Source organism: Calonectris borealis, unplaced genomic scaffold, assembly GCF_964195595.1.
Source record: "Calonectris borealis unplaced genomic scaffold, bCalBor7.hap1.2 HAP1_SCAFFOLD_93, whole genome shotgun sequence".
NCBI classification, from domain to species: Eukaryota; Metazoa; Chordata; class Aves; order Procellariiformes; family Procellariidae; genus Calonectris; species Calonectris borealis.
The window spans coordinates 328,306-351,206 of record NW_027441486.1 but is presented as its reverse complement, the minus strand read 5'-3'; the positions used below and the strand labels follow the sequence as shown (position 1 = coordinate 351,206).

The 22,901-nt window shown below is 72.1% G+C and overlaps 3 protein-coding genes across 6 annotated transcripts; 2 read left to right on the top strand and 1 right to left on the bottom strand.

Moving 5' to 3' along the window:
* The first annotated feature begins 588 nt into the window (after positions 1-588).
* On the top strand, positions 589-8,820 carry LOC142076704 (splicing factor U2AF 65 kDa subunit). Of its 2 annotated transcripts, none has more exons than XM_075139109.1 (12): positions 589-749; positions 1,398-1,533; positions 1,663-1,692; positions 1,784-1,887; positions 2,497-2,648; positions 3,456-3,572; positions 3,652-3,790; positions 4,226-4,305; positions 4,565-4,687; positions 5,534-5,620; positions 6,986-7,201; positions 8,296-8,820. In XM_075139109.1, exons 1-12 carry the CDS (start codon positions 701-703, stop codon positions 8,428-8,430), a joined length of 1,368 nt encoding a protein of 455 aa, XP_074995210.1. In that variant the 5' UTR covers positions 589-700; the 3' UTR covers positions 8,431-8,820. The 2 variants fall into 2 exon arrangements, with proteins under 2 accessions (XP_074995210.1, XP_074995209.1); XM_075139108.1 differs by having other exon boundaries at positions 6,953-7,201.
* A 141-nt stretch (positions 8,821-8,961) lies between these two features.
* LOC142076705 (platelet glycoprotein VI-like) lies at positions 8,962-11,289 on the bottom strand. Its single transcript, XM_075139110.1, has 5 exons — positions 11,236-11,289; positions 11,106-11,141; positions 9,987-10,268; positions 9,620-9,907; positions 8,962-9,129 (listed from the first exon to the last, which is right to left on the bottom strand). The coding sequence occupies exons 1-5, from the start codon at positions 11,264-11,266 to the stop codon at positions 9,065-9,067; spliced, it is 702 nt and encodes a 233-aa protein (XP_074995211.1). The 5' UTR covers positions 11,267-11,289; the 3' UTR covers positions 8,962-9,064.
* Positions 11,290-11,892: 603 nt separating this feature from the next.
* Positions 11,893-22,638, top strand: LOC142076710 (leukocyte receptor cluster member 8-like). Of its 3 annotated transcripts, none has more exons than XM_075139117.1 (15): positions 11,893-12,079; positions 12,172-12,337; positions 12,803-12,904; positions 13,018-13,128; positions 13,602-13,863; positions 14,285-14,429; positions 15,451-15,627; positions 15,708-16,034; positions 16,180-16,314; positions 16,454-16,742; positions 16,821-16,922; positions 17,636-17,704; positions 17,789-17,918; positions 19,191-19,398; positions 21,148-22,638. In XM_075139117.1, exons 1-15 carry the CDS (start codon positions 12,042-12,044, stop codon positions 21,308-21,310), a joined length of 2,424 nt encoding a protein of 807 aa, XP_074995218.1. In that variant the 5' UTR covers positions 11,893-12,041; the 3' UTR covers positions 21,311-22,638. The 3 variants fall into 3 exon arrangements, with proteins under 3 accessions (XP_074995218.1, XP_074995217.1, XP_074995220.1); XM_075139116.1 differs by having other exon boundaries at positions 16,156-16,314; XM_075139119.1 differs by lacking the exon at positions 13,018-13,128 and having other exon boundaries at positions 16,156-16,314.
* Positions 22,639-22,901: the final 263 nt, after the last annotated feature.

Here is a 22,901-nt window from a genome sequence, read left to right as displayed (position 1 = left end):
CGCCCGGGCGGAAGCGGAAGCGTCACCGAGGTGGCGGCCGGGCGGTACCGAGCCGCGCACCGGGGCTCTCCCAGCGCCCACCGGGAGCGGCGGAGGCGGCGGGACCCCGCCGGGGCGGCGGAGCGCGGCTGATTCCCCCCCCGACCCCGGTGACTGAGGCGCGGAGCGGGGGCCGGAAGTCACTGAGGCCCCGCCGGAAGTGGCGTAACAGCGTGGCGGAAGGAGCCTGAGGGGAGCCGAGCTCTTCCGGAAAGAGCCGAACAGCAAGAGGCGAGCGGGGAGGGCCGAGCGGCGCCGGAAAGGGCCGAGCGGCGCCGGAAAGGGCCGAGCGGCGCCGGAAAGGGCCGAGCGGCGCCGGAAAGGGCCGAGCGGCGCCGGAAAGGGCCGAGCGGCGCCGGAAAGGGCCGAGCGGCGCCGGAAAGGGCCGAGCGGCGCCGGAAAGGGCCGAGCGGCGCCGGAAAGGGCCGAGCGGCGCCGGAAAGGGCCGAGCGGCGCCGGAAAGGGCCGAGCGTGGCCCGAGGAGCCCCGAGCGGCGGCCGGAAGCTGCCGAGCGCGGGGCCGGAAGTGGCCGAGCGTTGCCGAGCGGGGGGACGGTGCCGCCGCGGCCTGCGCGGGGTCGGAGCCGGGAGCGGGGCCGGGGCCGAGGCCGAACCGGGAACCGGGGAGCGGGGCCGGGGCTGGAGCCGGGGCCGCCGCCGCCATGTCGGACTTCGACGAGTTCGAGCGACAGCTCAACGAGAACAAACAAGGTACCGGCGGGGGCGGCGCCCCGCCCCCACCCCGCCGCCGCCGCCCCTCCCCCACCCGCCGCCGGGCCCGCCCCGCCCCCACCCGGGCCTTGGGGGGGGTCCCCGCCCCCCCCCCCGGTGTCTGTACCCCCCCCGTGAGGTGCTCCCCGTGGGGGGGGGTAACCCCAGTCCCCGCGGGGGGCTGCAGCCCTCATCGCCCTTTCGGGGGGTCTCTGCCCCCCCCGGGGGGGGCTGCCCCCCTCCCCACGAGAGGGGGCTCCCTGCACCCCCCGGCTGGGCTCCCTTTGGGGCCCCCCCCCTTCAGCGCTTCCTCCCGCCCCCCCCTGCGGTGCCTGGGGGGTCGCGGTGCCCCCCCCATTATTGCCCCCCCTCCCCCGTTATTGCCCCCCTTCTTATTTCGGGGTGAGCTGGGAGGGGGCAGCGTTGGGGGAGGGAGGCAGCCCCCCCCCCCGCCACGTGCTGCCCCCCCCCCGCGCCATGTGCTGCCCCCCCCGGGGGTCCCTGTGCCCCCCTGTGAGGGGATGGAGACCCCCCCCAGCCTGGGGTGACGGGGGGTCCCAGCCCTGGGTGGGTGGGGGGGGTGCCGCACCCAGGGGGGGTTTGGGGGGGCTGCTGACCCCCCCCCCCATTTTGTGCCCCCCCCCTCAGAGCGCGACAAGGAGAACCGGCACCGGAAGCGCAGCCACAGCCGCTCCCGCAGCCGGGACCGGAAACGTCGGAGCCGCAGCCGGGATCGGAGAAACCGGGATCAACGCAGCGTCTCCCGCGACCGCCGGCGGCGCCGGTACCGGCCGGGGGCCGCCCCCCTTTTTTTTTTGGGGGGGGGGGGCAGCGGGCTTGGTACCCCCCCGCTTTAATTAAGGGTGGGGGTCAGCCCGGCGCCCGTCGTAACGCGGTGTCGTTTCCCTCGCAGGTCACCCCTGAGCCTTTCGGGACCCCTGAGGTGAGTTTGGGGGGGTCTGTCAGCGGGGGGGGGGCACGGGGGGGTGCTCAGCCCCCCCCTCACCCCGCTGCGCGCCCCCCCTCCCCCCCAGCCGCTCCCCCCGCCACGAGAAGAAGAAGAAGATCCGCAAGTACTGGGACGTGCCCCCCCCCGGCTTCGAGCACATCACCCCCATGCAGTACAAAGCCATGCAAGGTGCGGCCCCCCCACAGCCCCCCGGGGCCCCCCAGAACCCTCCCAGGCCTTCCCGGGGTCCCCTTGAGTCCCCTAGGGCCCCCCCAAGCCTCCCAGAACCCCCCCAGGGCCTCCCAAAACCTTCACAGACCCTTCCCAGGGCTCCCCAGAGCCCCCCGGGGCCCCCCAGACCCCTCCCAGGGCACCCCCAAGGCCCCCTGGGGCCCCCCAGAGCCCCCCCAGAACCATCCTGGGGCCCCCCAGAGCCCTCCCAAGGTTTCCCAGAACCCCCCTAAAGCCCTCCCAGGGCCCCCTGGGGCCCCTCTGAGCCCCCCTGGGGCCCCCCAGAACCCTCCCAGGGCCCCCCAGAACCCCCCCAGAGCCCCCTAGGGCCCCCCTGAGCCCCCTAAAGCCCTTCCAGGGTCCTCTGGGACCCCCCAGAGCCTCCCAGGGCCCCCCTAAGCCCCCCAGAACCCTCCCAGGGCTCCCCAGAACCCCGCCAGAGCCCCCTAGCGCCCCCCAGAACCCCGCCAGAGCCCTCTAGGGCCCCCCTGAGCCCCCCAGAACCCTCCCAGGGCTCCCCAACCCCCGCCCCAGTCCCTGACGGTGCCTCCCCCCCCCATTTTCCAGCCGCGGGGCAGATCCCGGCCACGGCGCTGCTGCCCACCATGACCCCCGACGGCCTGGCCGTCACCCCCACGCCGGTGCCGGTGGTGGGCAGCCAGATGACGCGGCAGGCGCGGCGCCTCTACGTCGGCAACATCCCCTTCGGCATCACCGAGGTGGGGGGGGCACGGGGGGGGGGGGACACGGGGGGGGTGGGGGCGCCGGATTCGGGACCCGGCGCCGTTTTGGGGCTGGGGGTTTGGGGGCGCCGACGGAGGAGCCGCTCGCCATGAGGCCTCGGGGACAGACAAAAGCCCCTCCCCAAAGCCCCTCCCCACGTTTCTCAACCCCCCCCATCCCCCCCCAACCCCCCCTGTCCCCCAAATGCCCCCCTCTTTTCCGCTACCCCCCAAAACCCCCCTGTCCCCCCTACGAGGGGCTCAGCCCCGGCCCCCCGCTCCCTCCTGGATGTTCCCAGCAGCACGGTGCTGAGCCCCCCTCCCCAAAAAACTGCCCCCCCTCCCCAAAAAACTGCCCCCCCCCCCAAAACTGCCCCCCCGCCAGAAAAACCCGCCCCCTTCCCCAAACCACCCCCCGTCCCCCCTAAAATGCGTTTTTTTCCGCAAATCTCTCTGTCCGCCCCAACCCCCCTGCTTTTCTTCAATTTAGGGGCTCGGTGCGGCTCCCCCCATATCTTTTCCCTCACAAATGCAGCACCAAGCCCCCCCTCCCCAAAAAAACACCCCCCTTGCCCCCTAAAACCCCCCGTCCCCCCCAACCCCTCCCTTTTCCCCAATTCGGGGACTCAACCTGGTTCCCCCCTCTCCTTTCCCTCCAGAACGCAGCACCAAGCCCCCTCTCCCCAAAAAACCAGCCCCCCCTCCCCAAAAACCGCCCCCGCCCACCGCCCGAGTGGGGGCTCCACGACCCGACCTCATCTTTTCCCCTGTCCCCCCCATTTTTGGGGTCCACCCCCCCTTTAGGAAGCCATGATGGATTTCTTCAACGCCCAGATGCGGCTGGGGGGGCTGACCCAGGCGCCGGGGAACCCCGTCCTGGCCGTCCAGATCAACCAGGATAAAAATTTCGCCTTTTTGGAGGTAAAAAGGGGGGTCTGAGAGGGACGGGGGAGGGGCGCGGCGCCCGCGGGGGGGTCCCTAACGTCCCCCGCCCCCCCAGTTCCGCTCGGTGGACGAGACCACGCAGGCGATGGCGTTCGACGGGATCATCTTCCAAGGGCAGTCGCTGAAGATCCGCCGCCCCCACGACTACCAGCCGCTGCCCGGGATGTCGGAGAACCCCTCCGTCTACGTCCCGGGTGAGCTGGGGACCCCCCAAAACCCCCGGGGGCCCCCCAAAACCCCCAGGGCCCCCCCCCCATCTTGATGGAGGAGCTGAAGAGAGGGGACGCAGCGCTGGGACCCCCCTCCTGGGGCTCCTTTTTTTTCCGGGGGGGGAGAAAAGGGCTGTGGGGCCCCCCCAGGGCTCCCCTCCATTTTGGGGTGCGCTGTTTCCCCCCCCCCAAAATGAGCTTTGGAAGAGAGGGAGCCACTTCAGGGTGCCCCCACCTTTTTTTGGGGTGCGTTATGTTTTAAAATGGGTTTGGGGTTGGGGTGGGCAGCTCTGGGGTGCCCCTTCCCCACCCCCCCCCAGAGATCCCGGCCACGCTGGGGCTCCCCCCGGTGCTGGTTTGGTTTTGGGGGGCCCCCCCTGCTCCCCCCCCCCCCAGCTCACGGCCGTGTCCCCCCCCCAGGCGTCGTCTCCACGGTGGTGCCCGACTCCGCTCACAAGCTCTTCATCGGGGGCCTCCCCAACTACCTGAACGACGACCAGGTGAGGCGGGGGGCCCCCCAGAGCCCCCCCAAACCTTGGGGGGGGTATCACAGCAGAGGGGGGGCCGGGGGACCCCCATTTCCCCGCCCCCAGGCTGAATTCTCCATCAGTGGGGGCAGCAATCGGGTGGGGGGGGGGCAGCAACCGGGACCCCCGAGGTGTTTCGAAGGGGGGGTCCCCGGTGCCGTGGGGGGGTCCCCGGTGCCGTGGGGGGGTCCCAGAGCTGCCATGGCCCCCCCAAATTGTGGCCCCCCCCCAGGTGAAGGAGCTGCTGACGTCTTTCGGACCCCTGAAAGCCTTCAACCTGGTGAAGGACAGCGCCACCGGCCTCTCCAAGGGCTACGCCTTCTGCGAGTACGTCGACATCAACGTCACCGACCAGGTACCCCCAAAACCCCCCCGGGGGACCCCGAAACCCCCCCGACCCTCCCCTACCCCCACTCGGGCTTTTCCAGGGCGTTTTATGTCCAAAACGCCCCAAAATGTGCCCCCAAAAACCCCTCGGGGAGGTGGTGGTGGGCTCTGGGGATCCCCTAAATGGGTTTGGGGATCCCCCCCGATGGGTTTGGGGACCCCCCCCAGCCCCTGGGGGTGCCCCGGGGGGTGCAGGTGTCGCCTCCCCTCCCCAAATCGTGCTGGTTTTTTGGGGGGACAGAGCTAAACCCCCCAAATTCACGTTCGGGAGGAGAAAAGAGAACTCCCCAGATCGAGTTTTCCGTTTGCTGCTGTGGCTTTGGGGGCTCTTTGGGTGCCCCAAATTTGGGTGGGGGCCCCCCAAACCCCGCGGTGACCCCCCCAAACTCCACGGTGACCCCCCAAGCCCCCAGTGACCCCCCTGTGTCCCCCCCCAGGCACCTCCGGTGCTTTCTGTGCCCAAAACGCCCCCGAACGCACCCCAAAACCCATCAGGGAAACGCTGCCGGGCTCTGGGGACCCCCTAAACGGGCTCCGGGATCCCCCCAGCCCCTGGGGGTGCCCTGGGGGGTGCAGGTATCGCCCCCCCTCCCCAAATCGTGCTGGTTTTTAGGGGGGGGCAACAGACCCCCAAATTCTTCCGTAGGAAAACAAAGAATTCCCCACCTTGAACTTTTTATTTGCTGCTGAAGCTTCAGGGTGTTTTGGGGTGCCCCAAATTGGGGTGGGGGTCCCCCAAACCCCGCGCTGACCCCCCCAAACCCCGCGGTGACGCCCCCACACCCCCGGTGACCCCCCCGTGTCCCCCCCCCAGGCCATCGCGGGGCTCAACGGGATGCAGCTGGGGGACAAGAAGCTGCTGGTGCAGCGGGCCAGCGTGGGGGCCAAGAACGCCACCCTGGTGAGTGGGCGCCGGACCCCGGGGTCCCCCCGGGGCTGGGGGGGGCGGGGGGAGGGGCCCCGGGGTCCCCCCGGGGCGGGGGAGGGGCCTGGGTCCTCTTTTGAGGGGGTGGGGGTCACAGGGTGCCTGGGGTCTCTTTTAGGGGGGTTACGGGGGTGCCAGGACGCCTTGTCCACGTCCCCAGCGAGTTGGGGGTCCCTGGGGGGGGGTGTGGGGGTGTCAGGGCTCCTGGGTCCTCTTTTGGGGGGTCCTCAGACACCTGGGTCCTTTCCTGGGGGGGGTCTAGGGGCACCAGGGCGCCTGGGTCCTCTTTTGGGGGGGCTGTTGGGGTGCAGGAGACCTGGGTGCTCTGGGGGGGGTCCCTGGATGCCTGGGTTCTCCTTGGGGGGCTATGGGGGTCCCCGGGGGGGTGTGGGGGCACCAGGACCCCTCGTTCCCATCCCCAGCGAGCTGAGGGGGGTCTCTGGGGGGGGCTGGGGGGCAGCCAGGGTGTCCAGGTCCTCTTTTGGGGGGGGTCTGAGGGCACCAGGACCCCTTGTCCCCATCCCCAGTGGTCTGGGGGTCCCCAGGGGGGTGGGGGGGTGCCAGGACACCCAGGTCCTGTCCTGGGGGGGACGTGGGGACACCAGGACCCCTTGTCCCCATCTTTAGAGAGCTGGGGGGTACTGGGAGCCCTCGTCCGTGTCCCCAGTGATCTGGGGGTCCCTGGGGGGGTGCGGGGGTGCTGGGATACCCGGGTTCTCTCTTGGGGGGCTGGGGGCGTGCCAGGACACCCAGGTCCTGTGCTTGGGGGGGACGTGGGGACACCAGGACCCCTTGTCCCCATCTCTAAGGAGCGGGGGGGGGTGCTAAGACCCCTCGTCCGTGTCCCCCTGCAATCTGGGGGTCCTGGGGGGATGGGGGGGTACTGGGACCCCTCGTCTGTGTCCCCCAGTGATCTGGGGGTCCCGGGGGGGTGGGGGGTTACCGGGACCCCTTGTCCACGTCCTCAGTGGTCTGGGGGGTGGGGGGGGTACCGGGACCCCTCATCTGTGTCCCCAGCGATCTGGGGGTGCCCAGGGGGGTGGGGGGGTGCCGGGACAGGCGGGTCCTCTCTTGGGGGGCTGGGGGGCGTCACTTGGGGGGGTCCTCTCCTTGCGGGGGGGGCGGGGAGGGCCGGGCTGCCGCCGCCTGTAGGGAGCTGTGGGTCCCCAAGCTGGGGGGGGGGGGGTGTCTGGGGGCCAACCCCTCCCCCCCCCGTATCGGGGCGGGCGCAGCGGGGTCCCGTCACCCCCCCTAACCCCCCCGCTGTCGCCCCCCCTCCCCTCCAACCCCCCCACCCCCCCCCACCAGAGCACGATAAACCAGACCCCGGTGACGCTGCAGGTGCCCGGGCTGATGAGCTCGCAGGTGCAGATGGGCGGCCACCCCACCGAGGTGCTGTGCCTGATGAACATGGTGCTGCCCGAGGAGCTGCTGGACGACGAGGAGTACGAGGAGATCGTGGAGGACGTGCGGGACGAGTGCGGCAAATACGGGCTCGTCAAATCCATCGAGATCCCCCGGCCCGTCGACGGCGTCGAGGTGCCGGGATGCGGAAAGGTGGGAGAGGAGGGGGGGATGGGGGGGGGAGGGGCAGCTCGGTGTCACGCGGAGAGGCGGCAGGGGGACGGGGACAGCGCCCGGACACCCCGATGTGTCCTGGGGACGCGGCCATGGGGACAGGGACAGCGCCCGGGCACCCCGACGTGTCCTGGGGACGCGGCCATGGGGACAGGGACAGCGCCCGGGCACCCCGATGTGTCCCGGGGACGCGGCCATGGGGACAGGGACAGCGCCCGGGCACCCCGATGTGTCCCGGGGACGCGGCCATGGGGACGGGGACGGCGCCCGGGCACCCCGATGTGTCCCGGGGACGCGGCAGGGGGACGGGGACGGCGCCCGGGCACCCCGATGTGTCCCGGGGACGCGGCAGGGGGACGGGGACAGCGCCCGGGCACCCCGACGTGTCCCGGGGACGCGGCAGGGGGACGGGGACAGCGCCCGGGCACCCCGACGTGTCCTGGGGACGCGGCAGGGGGACGGGGACGGCGCCCGGGCACCCCAATGTGTCCTGGGGACGCGGCAGGGGGACGGGGACGGCGCCCGGGCACCCCGACGTGTCCCGGGGACATGGCCATGGGGACGGGGACAGCGCCCGGGCACCCCGACGTGTCCTGGGGACACAGCCATGGGGACAGGGACAGCGCCCGGGCACCCCGATGTGTCCCGGGGACGCGGCAGGGGGACGGGGACGGCGCCCGGGCACCCCAATGTGTCCTGGGGACGCGGCAGGGGGACGGGGACAGCGCCCGGGCACCCCAATGTGTCCTGGGGACGCGGCCATGGGGACAGGGACAGCGCCCGGGCACCCCGATGTGTCCTGGGGACGCGGCAGGGGGACGGGGACAGCGCCCGGGCACCCCAATGTGTCCTGGGGACGCGGCCATGGGGACAGGGACAGCGCCCGGGCACCCCGACGTGTCCTGGGGACGCGGCAGGGGGACGGGGACGGCGCCCGGGCACCCCGATGTGATCCGTGGGGCGGGGCTCCGTGGGGTGGGGCTCCGTGGGGCGGGGCCCGTGGGGCGGGGCTCCGTGGGGCGGGGTCCGCGGGGCAGCCGGGCCCCCCCCCGACCCCTGCGCGGCCCCCCCAGATCTTCGTGGAGTTCACCTCGGTCTTCGACTGCCAGAAGGCGATGCAGGGCCTGACCGGCCGCAAGTTCGCCAACAGAGTCGTCGTCACCAAGTACTGCGACCCCGACTCCTACCACCGCCGCGACTTCTGGTAGCCCCCGGCGGGGGGGCCGGGCGGGGCCGGGGGGGCCCAGCGCCCCCCACCCCCCCCCAGCGCCCCCCACCCCTCCCCCAGCCCCTTTCTTTTTCCCTTTCTTGGTTTTTTTTTTTTTTTTCTTTTTGTTTTGTTTTTTTTTTTCGTTGTTTTTTTTTCTCTCTCGTTTCGGCGGTTCCCCCCCCCCCCCTTCCCCCCCCCCCAGTGCTGGTTTCTCGTCGTAGCGCTCGCCCCGCCCCCCCCACGCCCCTCCCCCCTCTGTGGCGTTTCGTATTGGCGAAAACGGGGGGGCCCCTCCCCCCCACTCCAGCCCCCCCCCCCGTGTCAAACGGAGTCGGGGGACCCCCCCCTCCCCCGCCGCCCCCCCCTAATTAAACGATTTTTCCAATTCTCCGCGGTCTGCGTCTCGCTGGCGGGGGTGGGGAGAGGAGCCCCCCCCCCCCCCCCGTTATGGGGGTCTGGACCCCCCCATTATGGGGGATCAGCCCCCCCTTCTGCGTTTGGGGGGGGGCCACTGACATGGACCCAGGTGTCCACTGATGATGCTTTATTGAGCTGAAGCGGGGGGTCCCCAGTGTTCTGGGGGGCCCCGGCATTTTGGGGGGGTTCCGGCATCCGGGCGTGGTGGGGGGGGGTCAGTGGGACCCCCCCCAGTACTCGCAGCCCGGCCAGTTGGGGCTCTTGGGGGTGGCACTCCCCCCTGTGGGGGGAGGGGGTCTTAGGTGGCACCCCAACACCTGGTGCACCCCCCCCCTTTCTGCCCGGGGGGGCCCCAGCTGCCCCCAGGGGGCTTTGAGGGATCCCCAGCCTGGATTTGGGGGTCCCCCCGTCCAGCTTCCCGCTTTCGGGACCCCCCTTCCCAGGGGAGGCAGCCTGGGCCCTTCCCCACCCCCCTGGAATTGGGGGATCCCCCTCCCCCCATCCTTAAGACCCCCCCCCAAATCCTCTGGAATGAGGGGCTGCCCCCACCCCCCCCATCTTTGGGGGGTGCCCCAGACCCCACCTGGATTTGGGGGTGCCCCCAGCCCCCCCTCCCCGGGGCAAACTTCCCCCCACCCCTCAAAACCCCTGGAGTTGGGGACCCCCCCCATCCAGTCCCTGACTTTCAGGACACCCCCTGAACTTGAGCACTCCCCCCACCCCTTTAATAGCCCCCCCCCACCCCAGATTTGGGGGTGCCCCCCCCTCACCTTCCACCAGGAGCAGCAGCGGGGGGCTGGGCCCCGAGACCCCCCCCCCCGCGGGGCTGTAGGTGCAGAAGTAGGCGCCCTCGTGGCGGGGGTGGAGGGGCCCGAGGGGGAAGGGGACGACGCCCCCCCCCGCCCGCTGCCCCACGGCCCCCCCGGGGCCCCCCCGGTAGAGCCGGAAGGTGGCGGCCCCGGGGGGCCCCTCGCAGACCACCGAGACGTTGGTGCCCCGCGGTACCGGCAGTGGCTGCAGCGGCGGCAGCGAGAGCTTGGGGGGGTCCAGGCGGGGGTCTGGGGGGGGGACAGCGGGGTCACGGGGGGGGGGGGATGGGACACAGGGGGGTCCCCACTGTCCCCAGCCCCCCCTCACCGGTGACCACCACCTCCACGGGGTTGCTGCTGGGGCCGGGGGGCCGGGGGGTCCCCCCGGGGGGGTCCCAGCAGCGGCAGGTGTAGGGTCCGGCGTCAGCGGCGTCGGCGACGCGAGCGAAGGTGACGAAGCCGCGGCGGGAGGTGACGTTCGCCACCGGCCCCGAGCGGTTCTGGTGGAGGAGGAGGAAGAGGGGCCCCGGGCCGAAGCACTGGAAGTGGAAGGGGGCCCCCGCCGGCACCCACAGCCCCTCCCGGGGTCTCAGCTCGGGGCGCTGCGGGGCTGGGGACGGGGACAGGGAGGTGGGGACCCCGGCGCTGGGGATGGGGACGGGGGGACGTGGGGACCCCAGAGCCCTGGGGATGGGGACAGGGGGACCCCAGGGCTGGGGACGGGGATGGGGAGACCCCAGGGCTGGGGACGGGGACGGGGGGACCCTGGGGCTGGGGACGGGAACGGGGGGACCCCAGGGGTGGGGACGGGGACAGGGGGACGTGGGGACCCCAGAGCCCTGGGGATGGGGACAGGGGGACCCTGGGGGTGGGGACAAGGATGGGGACGTGGGGATGGGGACAGCGGGACATGGGGACCCCAGAGATGGGGACAGGGACCCCAGAGCCCTGGGGATGGGGACAGGGGGATGGGGGGACCCTGAGGACAGGGATGGGGGACCCCAAACCCCTGGGGATGGGGACAGGGGGACGTGGGGACCCCAGAGCCCTGGGGATGGGGACGGGGACAGGGGGACGTGGGGACCCCAGAGCCCTGGGGATGGGGACAGGGGGACCCCGGGGATGGGGACGGGGACAGGGGGACGGGGGGACCCTGGGGGTAGGGACAGGAGGACACAGGGACCCCAGGGTGGGGACAAGGATGGGGACGTGGGGATGGGGACAGCGGGACATGGGGACCCCAGAGATGGGGACGGGGACCCCAGAGCCCTGGGGATGGGGACAGGGATGGGGACAGGGGGTTGGGGGGACCCCCCTGGGGATGGGGGGACCCTGAGGACAGGGACGGGGGACCCCAAACCCCTGGGGATGGGGACAGGGGGAGGTGGGGACCCCCATGTCCCCGCCCCCCCCCCGGGACCCCCGGCGCGTCCCCCCGGGTACTCACGGCCCGAGGCCCCGCCCGGCCGCAGCCCCCAGCACCCTGCGGAGACAGACCCGGGGGGGGACGGTGGCACCCACGTCCCGCCCCCCCCCCCAAATGTGGGTGCCCCCCCCCCCGCGCCCCCCGGCCCCACCGAGGAGGAGGAGGAGGACGCGGGTCCCCATGGCGCCGCCGCCCCGAATGCAGAAGTTGGGCCCGGCAGGAAGGGAGCGGCCCCCCGAAACCGCGCCCCCCCCCCCCCCCGAAACCACTTACTTCCCCCCCCCCGGCTCCATGGACCCCCATACCTGCCCCCCCCCGGATCCCCATAACCGGCCCCCTCCCCCCCCCATGGACCCCCATATCTGCCCCCCCATGGGACCCCCACACCTGCCCCCCCTGCCCTATGGGACCCCCATACGTCCCCCCCCCCCCATAGACCCCCATACGTCCCCCCACCCCATAGACCCCCACGCCTGCCCCCCCCATGGGACCCCTATATCCGCCCCCCCCGCTCTATGGGACCCCCAGCCCCACCCCCCCGCCCCCCCCCGCAGCCCCGTTGCGCTTTGAGAGGGGATTGTCCCTTCCCGGCCGCCGTTTCCCCCCGCCTCCCAGCTTTGCCTTCCCATTGGCTAACACCGGCGGCGTTCCTCGCTCCCATTGGCCGCCGCTGCCCAACGCCCCGCCTTCCCTGTGTCCTCCCCCTGCTCCTCCTCCCCGCCTTCTCAGCCACTTAACCCCGCCTCTTCCGCCCTCCCCGCGCCCCTATTGGCCCTGCGCGTAACGTCACCGGAAGAGGCGACCGGAAGTGGAGGCGGGGGAAGGTTCGGTGCGGGCGGCGCCGCCATTTTGGGAGCGCGGAGGCGCCGGTACCGATCGCTCCGGCCTGGCCCAGCCCCGCGGGCGGCGGCGCCCGGGGGTGGGGGCGGCGGCGCGGAGGCCGCGGGAGGCCCCGCCATGGCCGCCAACATCGGGGACCAGCGAGCGCCGGAGTGGTGAGCGCCGGCCGGGCGGGGCGGGGGGGTGGACGCCCGGGCCGGTTCCCGGGGCGCGGCCCGCACTGACCGACCCCCCCATCTCCCCTCAGGGCCCCCCAGTACGGGCTGGGGGCCGGCGGGGCGCGGGAGGGCGGCCTGGAGGCCCCGGCCCACGAGAACCCCGAGTGGGAGAAGGCGCGGCAGGCGCTGGCCAGCATCAGCAAAGCCGCCGCCGCCAGCGGGAAGAGCGCGGGGAGCGGCTCCGGGGGGGCGCAGGTGAGGGGGGCGGAGGGAGTCCCGGGGGGGGGGGCTAGGGGGGGCTGGTGGGGGTCCCGGAGCGTCCTGGGGGGCTGCAGGAGGGTCCTGGGGGGCGGAGGAGGGGGCCAGGGGGGTCCCAGAGAGTCCTGGGGGTGCAGGAGGGGTCTGGGGGGGTCCTGGGGGGGCGGAGGAGGGGGCGGGGGGGAGAAGAGGGTCCTGGTGGGCTATAGGAGGGTCCTGGGGGTGCAAGAGGGGGCTGGGGGGGCGGGGAGAAGGGGCTGGAGGAGTCCTGGGGGGTGGAAGAGGGAGCTGGGGGGTCCTGGGGGTGCAGGAGGGGGCTGGAGGGGTCCTGGGATGGCAGAGGGGTCCTGGGGGGGTCCCTGAGGGTCCTGGGGGGGGGGGGCTGGGGAGTGGGACGGGGAGTTTTGGGGTCCCAGGAGGGTCCCTGGGGGGGACTAAGGCTGAGCCTTCCTCCCCCCGCAGTACTCCTCGCCGCAGGGGGACCCCAGCCTGCAGCAGCCCCCCTACTACCAGTGGTACCAGCCCTACGGCGGCTACTACCCCTACGGCTACTACTACCCCATGGTGAGCTGGGGGCGTCCGGGGGTCCCCCGGCCCTGGGCGGCACTCGGGGGTCCCCCCCAGCTGCGCTGCGGGGGGGGCTGCAGGGGCTGACCCGGGGGGGGGTCTCGTTGCAGGGCGTCTACTCGGGGTACGGGGCGGCGGCGCCCTACGGGGCGGGGGGGGGGGCCTACGCTGCCGCCCCCCAGCAGCCCCCCACGCCCGGGCAGCAGAGCGGCCTCGGCCAGGTGAGGGGGGGCCCGCGGCAGGGGGGGTGGGTCCCCCTCTGGGGCAGGATGTGGGGGGCTCACGTTCCCCATGGGGCGGGACTTGGGGGGCCGGGGTCCTTGTGGGGTGGGACGTGGGGGGCTGGGTCCCCTCTGGGGGGTGGGACGTGGGGGGCCAGGTCCCCCCGTAGGGCAGGACTTGGGGGGCTGGGTTCCCCGTGGGGCAGGACTTGGGGGGGGCCCCAGTTCTCCCTGGGGCAGGACTTGGGGGGCTGGGTTCCCCCTGGGGGGCCGGGTTCCCCGTGGGGCAGGACTTGGGGGGCCCAGATCCCCCTGTGGGGGAGGACTTGGGGGGCCGGGCTCCCCGTGGGGTGGGACGTGGGGGGCCCAGATCCCCCCATGGGGCAGGATGTGAGGGGCCCGGTTCCCTGTGGGGGGCCCGGACCCCTGGGTGTCGCCCCCCCCCCCCCCAAATCCCCTCTCCCGCCCCGCAGCAGCCGCCGGTGCCGGGCCTGGACGAGGCGTCCCCCTACGGCAGCCCCCAGCCCCAGCTGCCCCCCGCCGCCCCCCCCCAGCCCCCCCCACCCCACGGCACCCACCCCCTGGGTGGGGGAGGGGGGTCGACGGGGGCGGCGGGGGGCGGCGGGGGGACCCCACCCAGCGCCGCCGCCCCGTACCCCCCCCACGGCTACAGCGAGGGGCCCGGCCCCGGCCCCAAGGGCAAGAAGGGGCAGCAGCTCTGGAGCCGCATGAAGCGTAAGAGCCCCCCCAAATTTTGGGGGGAGGGGGCTGTTGGGGAGGGGGCTGGGGTGGGTTTGTGGGGGGGATGTCCTCAGGAATCCCCCCAAAAGCAGCGGGAGCTGTGACCCCCCCCACCCCGAGGTCACCCCCTGCACCAAATCCTCTCCCTCGTCCCCAAAACTCCCCCAAGTTCCCCCCCCAAACCACCCCCCCACCCCAAAACTCCCCCAAAACCCCCAGTTCCCCCCCAAAATCACACTACACCCCTGCACCCCAAAATTCCCCCAAAACCTTAGGTTCCCCCCAAAACACACTGCGCACCCCCGCTTTCACCCCCAAACTCCCCTGAAAACCCCGAATTCCCCCCCAAATCCCCCCCAAATCCCCCCCAAACCACCCTCCAGCCCCCCCTCACCCCCTTTTTCTCCCCCCCCAGAAGCCCCCGGCGCCGGCGGCCTCAAGTTCAACCTCCCCAAACGCCCCTTCGTCCTCACCACCCCCAGCTTCGGGGCGGGGGAGCAGCGCGGCGGCGGCGGCGGTTTCGGGGGGCAGCCGGGCCCTGACAAGCACCACGGACACGGGTGAGCGAGGGCAGACGGACGGGGGGTGGGGGGGGCCGCGCTGGGTACCCCAAAACCACAGGGGGGGGGGGGGGGTTCGCCGTGGGGGCGGCGCACGGTGGGTTTTCACTGCGATACGCGGCTGAGCCCCGCTTGGCGATGGCTGCCTGCGCCGCCGAGCCCCCCAGTACCCCCCCAGCGCTCCGCGGAGGCCCCCCAGTACCCCCCCAGCGCCCCGCGGAGGCCCCGCGGAGGCCCCCCAGCACCCCCCCAAGCCCCCTCAGTGCCCTGCCGAGCCCCCCAGCATCCCCCAGTGCTCCACCAAGCCTCCCAGCACACCCCAGCGCCCTGCCGAGCCCCCCAGCACACCCCCAGCACCCCACCAAGCCCCTCCAGCGCCCCGCCGAGCCCCCCAGCACCCCCCCAGCGCCCCACGGAGGCCCCCCAGCACCCCACCGAGCCTCCCAGCACACCCCAGCGCCTCGCCAAGCCCCCCCAGCGCCCTGCCGAGCCCCCCAGCATCCCCCAGTGCCCCACTGAGCCCCCCAGCATCCCCGCCAAGCCCCCCAGCACCCCACCAAGCCCCCCCAGCACCCCCCCAGCGCCCCGCGGAGCCCCCCAGCGCCCCACCAAGCCCCCCCAGTGCCTCGCCGAGCCCCCCAGCATCCCCCAGCGCCCCGCCAAGTCCCCCCAGCGCCCTGCCGAGCCCCCCAGCACACCCCCAGCGCCCTGCCGAGCCCCCCAGCACCCCGCCGAGCCCCCCAGCACACCCCCAGCACCCCACCAAGCCCCCCCAGCGCCCCGCCGAGCCCCCCAGCGCCCCCCCAGCACCCCGCCGAGCCCCCCAGCACCCCCCCAGCGCCCCGCCGAGCCCCCCAGCACCCCACCAAGCCCCCCCAGCGCCCCCCCAGCACCCCCCCAGCGCCCCGCCGAGCCCCCCAGCACCCCACCAAGCCCCCCCAGCGCCCTGCCGAGCCCCCCAGCGCCCCCCCAGCGCCTCGCGGAGCCCCCCCGCGCCCCACCAAGCCCCCCCGCGCCCCAGGGGGAAGCCGGAGGACTGGCCGCAGGACATGAAGGAGTACGTCCAGCGCTGCTTCACCGCCTGCGAGTCGGAGGAGGACAAGGACCGGACGGAGAAGCTGCTGAAGGAGGTGCTGCAGGCGCGGCTGCAGGACGGCACCGCCTACACCATCGACTGGAGCCGCGAGCCGCTGCCGGGGTGAGCCCCCCGCCGCCAAGGGACCCCCGAAATGAGGGGGGGGACGCTCACCCCCGCCTCACCCCCTTTTCTCCTCGCAGGCTGAGCCGGGACGGCGTCGCCGAGAGCCCCAAGAAGAAGCGTTGGGAGGTGCCGGCTCTGCACCCCCCTCGGCCGGCGGCGGGTTCGGGGTTGCCGCAGCCCCCTCCCCAACGCGGCGGCGGCGGCGGCGCCGGGGGGGCGGCGGCCCTGGGCCCCCCGCCTCAACGCGGCGGCGGCGGCGCCGGCCGAGCTCGCGGTAACGGTTTCCCCACCAAATTCGGGAACCGCAACGTCTTCATGAAGGAGAACAGCTCCTCCTCCAGCGCCGGCTCCCGCTCCCGATCCCGCTCCTCTTCCCGCTCCCCCGGACGACACTTCCGACGCAGGTGGGGGGCTCCGGCACCCCCAAACCCTCCCCCCCGGCACCCCCTCGCCTCGCTCCCAGGAGGTGCCAGGCAGCCTGGGGGGTGGGGGGATGTTGGAGGGTCTTTTTGGGGGTCCCCCCAGCTCCCTGTTCCGCTCTCCCCGCAGCGATTCCCACTCGGACTCGGACAGTTCCCTCTCCGGCGCCGAGAGCCGGCCGGGCGCCCGCCGGGCTCCCCCCAAAACCCGCGGCCGGGGGGGCCACGTGGAGCGCGGCCGGATGCGGATGCAGCGGGGGAAAAGGTACCTGGGGGTGGGGGGGGCACTGGGACCAGTTTGGGGCTCCCCAGTCCAGGGCGGAGCCTGGGATTGGGGTCGGGGGCTCCGGGCTCTGTCGCTGACTGAAACCCGTGTGTTTTCACCCCAAAATATCCGCCCCCAGGCACGACCAAGGTCCCTCCAAGCGCAACCGCAAGCGCCCGGCCATGGACTACGAGGACCCCGAGAAGGAATTCAAGAAGCAGCGACGAGCGGCTCGTTTCCAACCCGGGCACCCCAAAAAACTGCGACCGGAGCCCCTCGTTCTCCCCCTGGGGGGCTCCGACCCCCCCGGCTCCTCCGAGGGTCTCGATTGGAACGAGCTGAAGATTTTGGGGACCTGCCAGGACGTCACCAAGCACTACCTGCGCCTCACCTGCGCCCCCGACCCCTCCACCGTCCGCCCCGTCTCGGTCAGCGGCCGCCCCTGCGTCCCCCAGGGACCCCGGGGTGGGGAGGGGGCCGCCCTGACGCCTGTGCCCCCCCCCCAGGTGCTGAAGAAGTCGCTGAGCCTGGTGAAGTCCCACTGGAAGGAGAAGCAGGATTACGCCTTCGCCTGCGAGCAGATGAAATCCATCCGGCAGGATCTGACGGTGAGACCCCCCCTGACACCCGTGGGAGGGTCCCCGTGCCTTTGGGGGGGTCTCTTGGGGGGTCCCGGGGACCTTTTGGAGGGTCCCGGTGACTTTTTGGGGCCTCTCCTCTCCTTTTGGGGGGGTTTCCCAGACTTTTGGGGATCTGCTGGACCTTTTGGAGGGGCCTCCTGCATCTTTTGAGGGTCTCCTGGACTTTGGGGGTGTCTCCTGGGCCCGTTGGGGGGGTCTCCTGGACCTTTTGAGGGTCCCCTGGACTTTGGGGGGCTCTCCTGGGCCCTTTGGGGGGGGCTCTTCCAGACTTTTGGGGATCGGCTGGACCCTTTGGTGGGGTCTCCTGCACCTTTTTGAGGGTCTTCTGGACCTTTTGGGGGGTCCCCTGGATTTTGGGGGGCTCTCCTGAGTCTTTCGAGGGGGGTCTCCCAGACTTTTGGGGATCCCCTGGACCCTTTGGGGGAGTCTCGTGGACCTTTTGAGGGTCTCCCAGGCCTTTTGGGGGGTCTCGTGGACCTTTTGAGGGTCTCCCAGGCCTTTTGGGGGGGACTCTCCTGGACTTTTGGGGGGGGGTCTCCCAGAGCTTTTGGGCATCTCCTGGCCCCTTTGAGAGTGGCCTTCCAGATTTTTTGGGGGCTCTCCTGGATTTTTTTGGGGGTCTCCCGGGGCAGAGCATCCCCCCCCGCCCCCCCATCACCCCCTCCCGCCCCCTCTGGCAGGTCCAGGGCGTCCGCACCGAGTTCACGGTGGAGGTGTACGAGACGCACGCCCGCATCGCCCTGGAGAAGGTGGGTTTCGGGGACCCTCGGGACCCCCCCCACGCCCCCCACCCTGTGCCGAACTCGGCCCTGAGGGTCCCCCCGCCCCCGCAGGGCGACCACGAGGAGTTCAACCAGTGCCAGACGCAGCTCAAGTCGCTCTACGCCGAGAACCTGCCGGGCAACGTGGGGGAGTTCACCGCCTACCGCATCCTCTACTACATGTTCACCAGGAACTCGGGGGGTGAGCGGGGACGGGGGGCGATCCCGGGACCCCCCCGCTCGTGCGGGGGGGCTTTAGGGGTGCTCCAGTGGCTCCCCTGCTGACATTGAGGGGTTTTAGGGTGCTCCAGGGACCCCCCTGCTGACATTGAGGGGCTTTAGGGGTGCTCCAGTGGCTCCCCTGCTGACATTGAGGGGTTTTAGGGTGCTCCAGGGGCTCCCCTGCTGACATTGAGGGGTTTTAGGGGTGCTCCAGGGACCCCCTGCTGACATTGAGGGGTTTTAGGGGTGCTCCAGGGACCCCCTACTGATATTGAGGGGTTTTAGGGGTGCTCCAGGGACCCCCTGCTGACATTGAGGGGCTTTAGGGGTGCTCCAGGGGCTCCCCTGCTGACATTGAGGGGTTTTAGGGGTGCTCCAGGGGCTCCCGTGCTGACATTGAGGGGTTTTAGGGGTGCTCCAGGGACCCCCTGCTGACATTGAGGGGTTTTAGGGGTGCTCCAGGGACCCCCTGCTGACATTGAGGGGTTTTAGGGGTGCTCCAGGTGCTCCCCTGCTGACATTGAGGGGCTTTAGGGGTGCTCCAGGGACTCCCCTGCTGACATTGAGGGGCTTTAGGGGTGCTCCAGGGGTCCCCTGCTGACATTGAGGGGTTGTAGGGGTGCCCCGAGCCCCCCATGTCCATGGTGGGGGGGTTAGGGATGCCCTGAGACCCCCCCCCCATTTACTCTCAATTGGTTTAGGGGCCCCCCACGCCCCCCATGTTGATTGGGAGGGGGTTAGACCCCCCCCAAGCCCCCCATGTTCATGATGGGAGGTGTTAGGGCCCCCCCAAGCCCCCCATGTTCATTGGGGGGGGGGTTTAGGGCCCCCCCCAAACCACCCTGTCCATGGGGGGGGGTTAGGGCCCCCCCAAGCCCCCCATGTTCATTGGGGGGGGGGGGTTTAGGGCCCCCCCCAACCACCATGTCCATGGGGGGGGTTAGGGCCCCCCCATGCCACCCATCTTCATTGGGGGGGGGGGGGGTTGGGGGCCCCCACCCCACTTTGTGTCCTCCCCCCCTCACCCCGCTTTGTGTCCCCCCCCCATGTCCCTCCCCTCACCCCCCTTTGTCTCCCACCCCCCCTCGTGTCCCCCCCCACCCCCCTTCATCTCCCCTCCCCGTGCTCCCTCCTCACGTCCCCCCCTCACCCCCCTGTGCCCCCCCTGTGCCCCCCACCTCCCTTCGTGTCCCCTCCCCCCTCCCTCCCCCCTCCCTCCCCCCTCCCCCCCCCCCCCCCCCCCCCCCCCCAGACCTGACGACGGAGCTGGCCTACCTGACGCCGGCGCTGCGGGGGGACGCGCTGGTGGCGCAGGCGCTGGCCCTCCGGGCCGCCTGGGCGCTGGCCAACTACCACCGCTTCTTCCGCCTCTACCGCGCCGCCCCCCCCATGGCCGCCCGCCTCATCGACAAGTTCGCCGAGCGGGAGCGCCGGGCGGCCCTCAAGGCCATGATCAAAACGTATGTGGGGCCGCCGGGGGGGTCCCGCGCCCCCCCGGCTGGGGGGGGGCGGGGGGGGGGTGGGGGGGGTACCGGGGGGGCGGGGGGGGAGGGGGGAGAGCAGGAGCCGGACCCCCGCGGCGGCGGCGGCGGCGCAGGTGAGTCGTGCGGGGCGGTGGGGGGGGGGGATGGGGATTGGGGGGGGGGTGGGGGGGGTGAGCCCCCCCATTTCTGCCCCACAGCGGGGCTGGGGGGGTGAGCCCCCCCCTTTCTGCCCCACATTGGGATTGGGGGGGGTGAGCCCCCCATTTCTGCCCTGCTGGGGGGGGTGAGCCCCCCATTTCTGCCCCGCTGGGGGGGGTGAGCCCCCCCTCTTTCTGCCCCACATTGGGATGGGGGGGGTGAGCCCCCCCATTTCTGCCCTGCTGGGGGGGTGAGCCCCCCCTTTCTGTCCCACATTGGGACTGGGGGGGGGTGAGCCCCCCATTTCTGCCCTGCTGGGGGGGTGAGCCCCCCCTTTCTGTCCCACACTGGGACTGGGGGGGGTGAGCCCCCCATTTTCTGCCCCACACTGGCCCTGGGGGGGGAGCACCCCCATTTCTGCCCCACACTGGCCCTGGGGGGAGGGGGCACCCCCGGCTGTGCCCCACAGTGGGGCTGGGGGTCCCTCTGAGCCCCCCCCGTGTCACACCCGTGGGGCCACGGCCCCCAGCTGGGGCTGTGCGTCCCCCCTCTGTGGGGCTGTGCCCCCCCCACCCCCGTGGGGCCCTGTCCTCCTTAGGGCCCCCTCCCCCCCACCCCTATGGGGCCACAACCCCCCCAGTGGGGCCGTGTCCCCCCCCTCCCCCATGGGGCCACAACCCCCCCGTCCCCCCCTCCATGGGGCTGTGCCCCCCCCAATGGGGTCACATCCCTGTGTGTGTCCCCCGTGGGGCCGTGTCCCCCCCCTCGCCCCCATGGGGCCACATCCCCATGTCACCCCCATGTGGCTGCGCCCCCCCCCCCCCAAATGGGGCCATGTCCCCCCAAATGGGGCTGTCCCCCCCATAATGGGGCCATGTCCCCCCCCCATAGGGTCATGTGTCCCCCCAAATGGGGCTGTGTCCCCCATAATGGGGCTATGTCCCCTGTAATGGGCCCCTGTCCCCCCCCATGGGCCCGTGTCCCCCGTAATGGGGCCCTGTCCCCCCCCCACAGGCCTGTGTCCCCCCAAATGGGGCCGTGTCCCCCATAATGGGGCCGTGTCCCCCCCCCAATAGGGTCATGTGTCCCCCCCCCAATAGTGTCCCCCCCCCACGGGCCCGTGTCCCCCCCCCCGGGCCTGTGTCCCCCCAAATGGGGCTGTGTCCCCCATAATGGGGCCGTGTCCCCCCCCCCCAATAGGGTCATGTGTCCCCCCCCACAGGCCTGTGTCCCCCCAAATGGGGCTGTGTCCCCCATAATGGGGCTGTGTCCCCCCCCCAATAGGGTCATGTGTCCCCCCCCACAGGCCTGTGTCCCCCCAAATGGGGCTGTGTCCCCCATAATGGGGCCGTGTCCCCCCCCCCCAATAGGGTCATGTGTCCCCCCCCCCCAATAGGGTCATGTGTCCCCCCCCCACGGGCCTCTGTCCCCCATAATGGGGCCGTGTCGCCCCCCCAATAGGGTCATTTGTCCCCCCCCCACGGGCCCGTGTCCCCCCGTGGGCCCCTGCCCCCCCCCTGCAACGGACCCCCCGCCCCCCCCGGGCCCCCGCCCCCCCCTCGGTCCTTGACCTCCTTCTCTCCCCAGCTTCCGCCCGGCGCTGCCGACCGCCCTGGTGGGGGCCGCGCTGGCCCTCGACTCCCCCGAGAGCTGCCGGCTCTTCCTGGCGGCGCTGCCCCTCTCCTTCACCGGCCCCGACGCCGCCGCCATCGACTGCAAGCAGAGCTTGGCGGTCCTGGCCCACTTCTGACCCCCCCGCGCCGGGGGGGCGACGGCCGATGACGACGACGACGGCGGGGGGAGGGGTGGTCCTGGTGCCCCTCCCCCCCCCCCAGCACCCATGTTGTTTTTTTTTTTGGGGGGGGAGCGGGGGCACCCCATAACCTTCTCTTTGGGTCCCAGCAGGGGGGGGGAGCTGCCGGAATGGGGGGGGGGGAAATGGAGGAGGAGGGGGGATTTGTGTGGGGGGGGAGGGGTCCCAGCCCTGGGGGGGGGGCTCAGCCGCCCGCCCCCCCCCCGCTAACCCTCTCTCAGTTTCTCTCTCTTCTTCCTGCTGCCGAGGTGGCCCCAGGTTGTCGTCCGCGCCCCCTCCCCCGACGCCGCGGCGGAGCCCCCCCGACCAGCGGAGGCCTCCCCCTCCCCCCCAGCCCCCCGCCCGAGACCCACGGAGCCTCGACCCGCAGAAATCTCCTCCCCTCCCCCCGCACAACCTCCGCAGCGACCGCCACGGGGGCCCCCCCCCACGGAGCCCCCCCGCCACGCGCCAAGCTGGGACTGTGGCCGAGCCCCCGCCGGGCTCGCGCTTCGCCGCCGATTCGCCTGCTGCTTCCTGGTGGTTTTTTCTCTTTTTTTTTGGTTTTTTTTTTTTTTTTCCCCTTCTTTGGTTCGTATTTAATTTATTTCCCCCTCCCCCCCACCCCCACCCGCCCCCCACGCTCCTCCCCCCCACGTCTCTTTGCAGGTAAAAACACGCCCCTCCCCCCCCACCCCTCCCCCACCCCCTTTTCGTTTCTTTTCGCGCCCCCGGGGCCGCGCTGTCACCCCGGGCTGGCCCCTCCCCCCCCTTTTTAACTGATTTCCCCCTTTTTTTGGACAGAATAAAGAGGAAAAGGAGGAAACGGCCAGGTCGGTGGGGGAGGGGCGGGATGGGGGGGGAGGGGCACTTATATGGAGACACCGACGTATGGATACGTACGTGCGCCTGTACGTAGGCGCGTGGGGGGGACGACACATACAGACACGCGTGTGCGCAGACACGTGTATGTATGTGCCTGGCTGTACATATGTGTGTATGTATATATATATATTATATATATAGGGGTGTGCACCTGCGGACGGGGGAGGGGCGGGGCCCCCTCTGCGGCCGCGCCCGGATGTCGATGTACGCACCGGGGGGGGGGAGCGGATCTATACATTAAACGAAGGAAAGGCGTGGCGCTGTGAGCCCCGCCCCCACCCCATAGGTACACACCTTATAGCGCTGTGTATAGATGTATGGATGTTCCCCTCCCCCACCCCATCGCCCCTCCCCCCTCACCCGCGGCTCCACCGTTTTTTTAAATTTTGTTTCTTTTTCTACTTTTTCACTTTTTTTCTTTTTTTTTTTGCAAAAATACTTGCGGGGGGGAAGGGTTGTTGGGGGCGGGGCGTTGGCAATGGGCGGGTCGTGGGGAAGCCCCGCCCCTGGTCCACTCGGGGGAGGGGGGGGGAGCATGTATGATTGGCATGCGTGGGCCTGGGGGCGGGGCTGGCGTGCGGTAGCCCCGCCCATATTTGGGTTGGAGGCGGGGCAAGCGCAGCAGGGGCAAGTCTGTAGGCCCTACCCCCGTGCAGGGGGCGTG

Excerpts from the sequence above, each read along its gene's own strand:
- LOC142076704 (XM_075139108.1), top strand. The coding sequence starts at position 701 with ATGTCGGACTTCGACGAGTTCGAGCGACAGCTCAACGAGAACAAACAA. Across the intron at positions 4,306-4,564 it reads ACTACCTGAACGACGACCAG|GTGAAGGAGCTGCTGACGTC; the intron begins GTGAGGCGGGGG and ends GCCCCCCCCCAG. Across the intron at positions 5,621-6,952 it reads GGGCCAAGAACGCCACCCTG|AGCACGATAAACCAGACCCC; the intron begins GTGAGTGGGCGC and ends CCCCCCCACCAG.
- LOC142076705 (XM_075139110.1), bottom strand. The coding sequence starts at position 11,266 with ATGGGGACCCGCGTCCTCCTCCTCCTCCTCG. Across the intron at positions 10,269-11,105 it reads GCCGGGCGGGGCCTCGGGCC|CCCCGCAGCGCCCCGAGCTG; the intron begins GTGAGTACCCGG and ends CCCCGTCCCCAG. Across the intron at positions 9,130-9,619 it reads GCTGCTGCTCCTGGTGGAAG|GGGGGAGTGCCACCCCCAAG; the intron begins GTGAGGGGGGGG and ends CTCCCCCCACAG.
- LOC142076710 (XM_075139116.1), top strand. The coding sequence starts at position 12,042 with ATGGCCGCCAACATCGGGGACCAGCGAGCGCCGGAGTG. Across the intron at positions 14,430-15,450 it reads GACAAGCACCACGGACACGG|GGGGAAGCCGGAGGACTGGC; the intron begins GTGAGCGAGGGC and ends CCCGCGCCCCAG. Across the intron at positions 16,743-16,820 it reads CCACCGTCCGCCCCGTCTCG|GTGCTGAAGAAGTCGCTGAG; the intron begins GTCAGCGGCCGC and ends CCCCCCCCCCAG.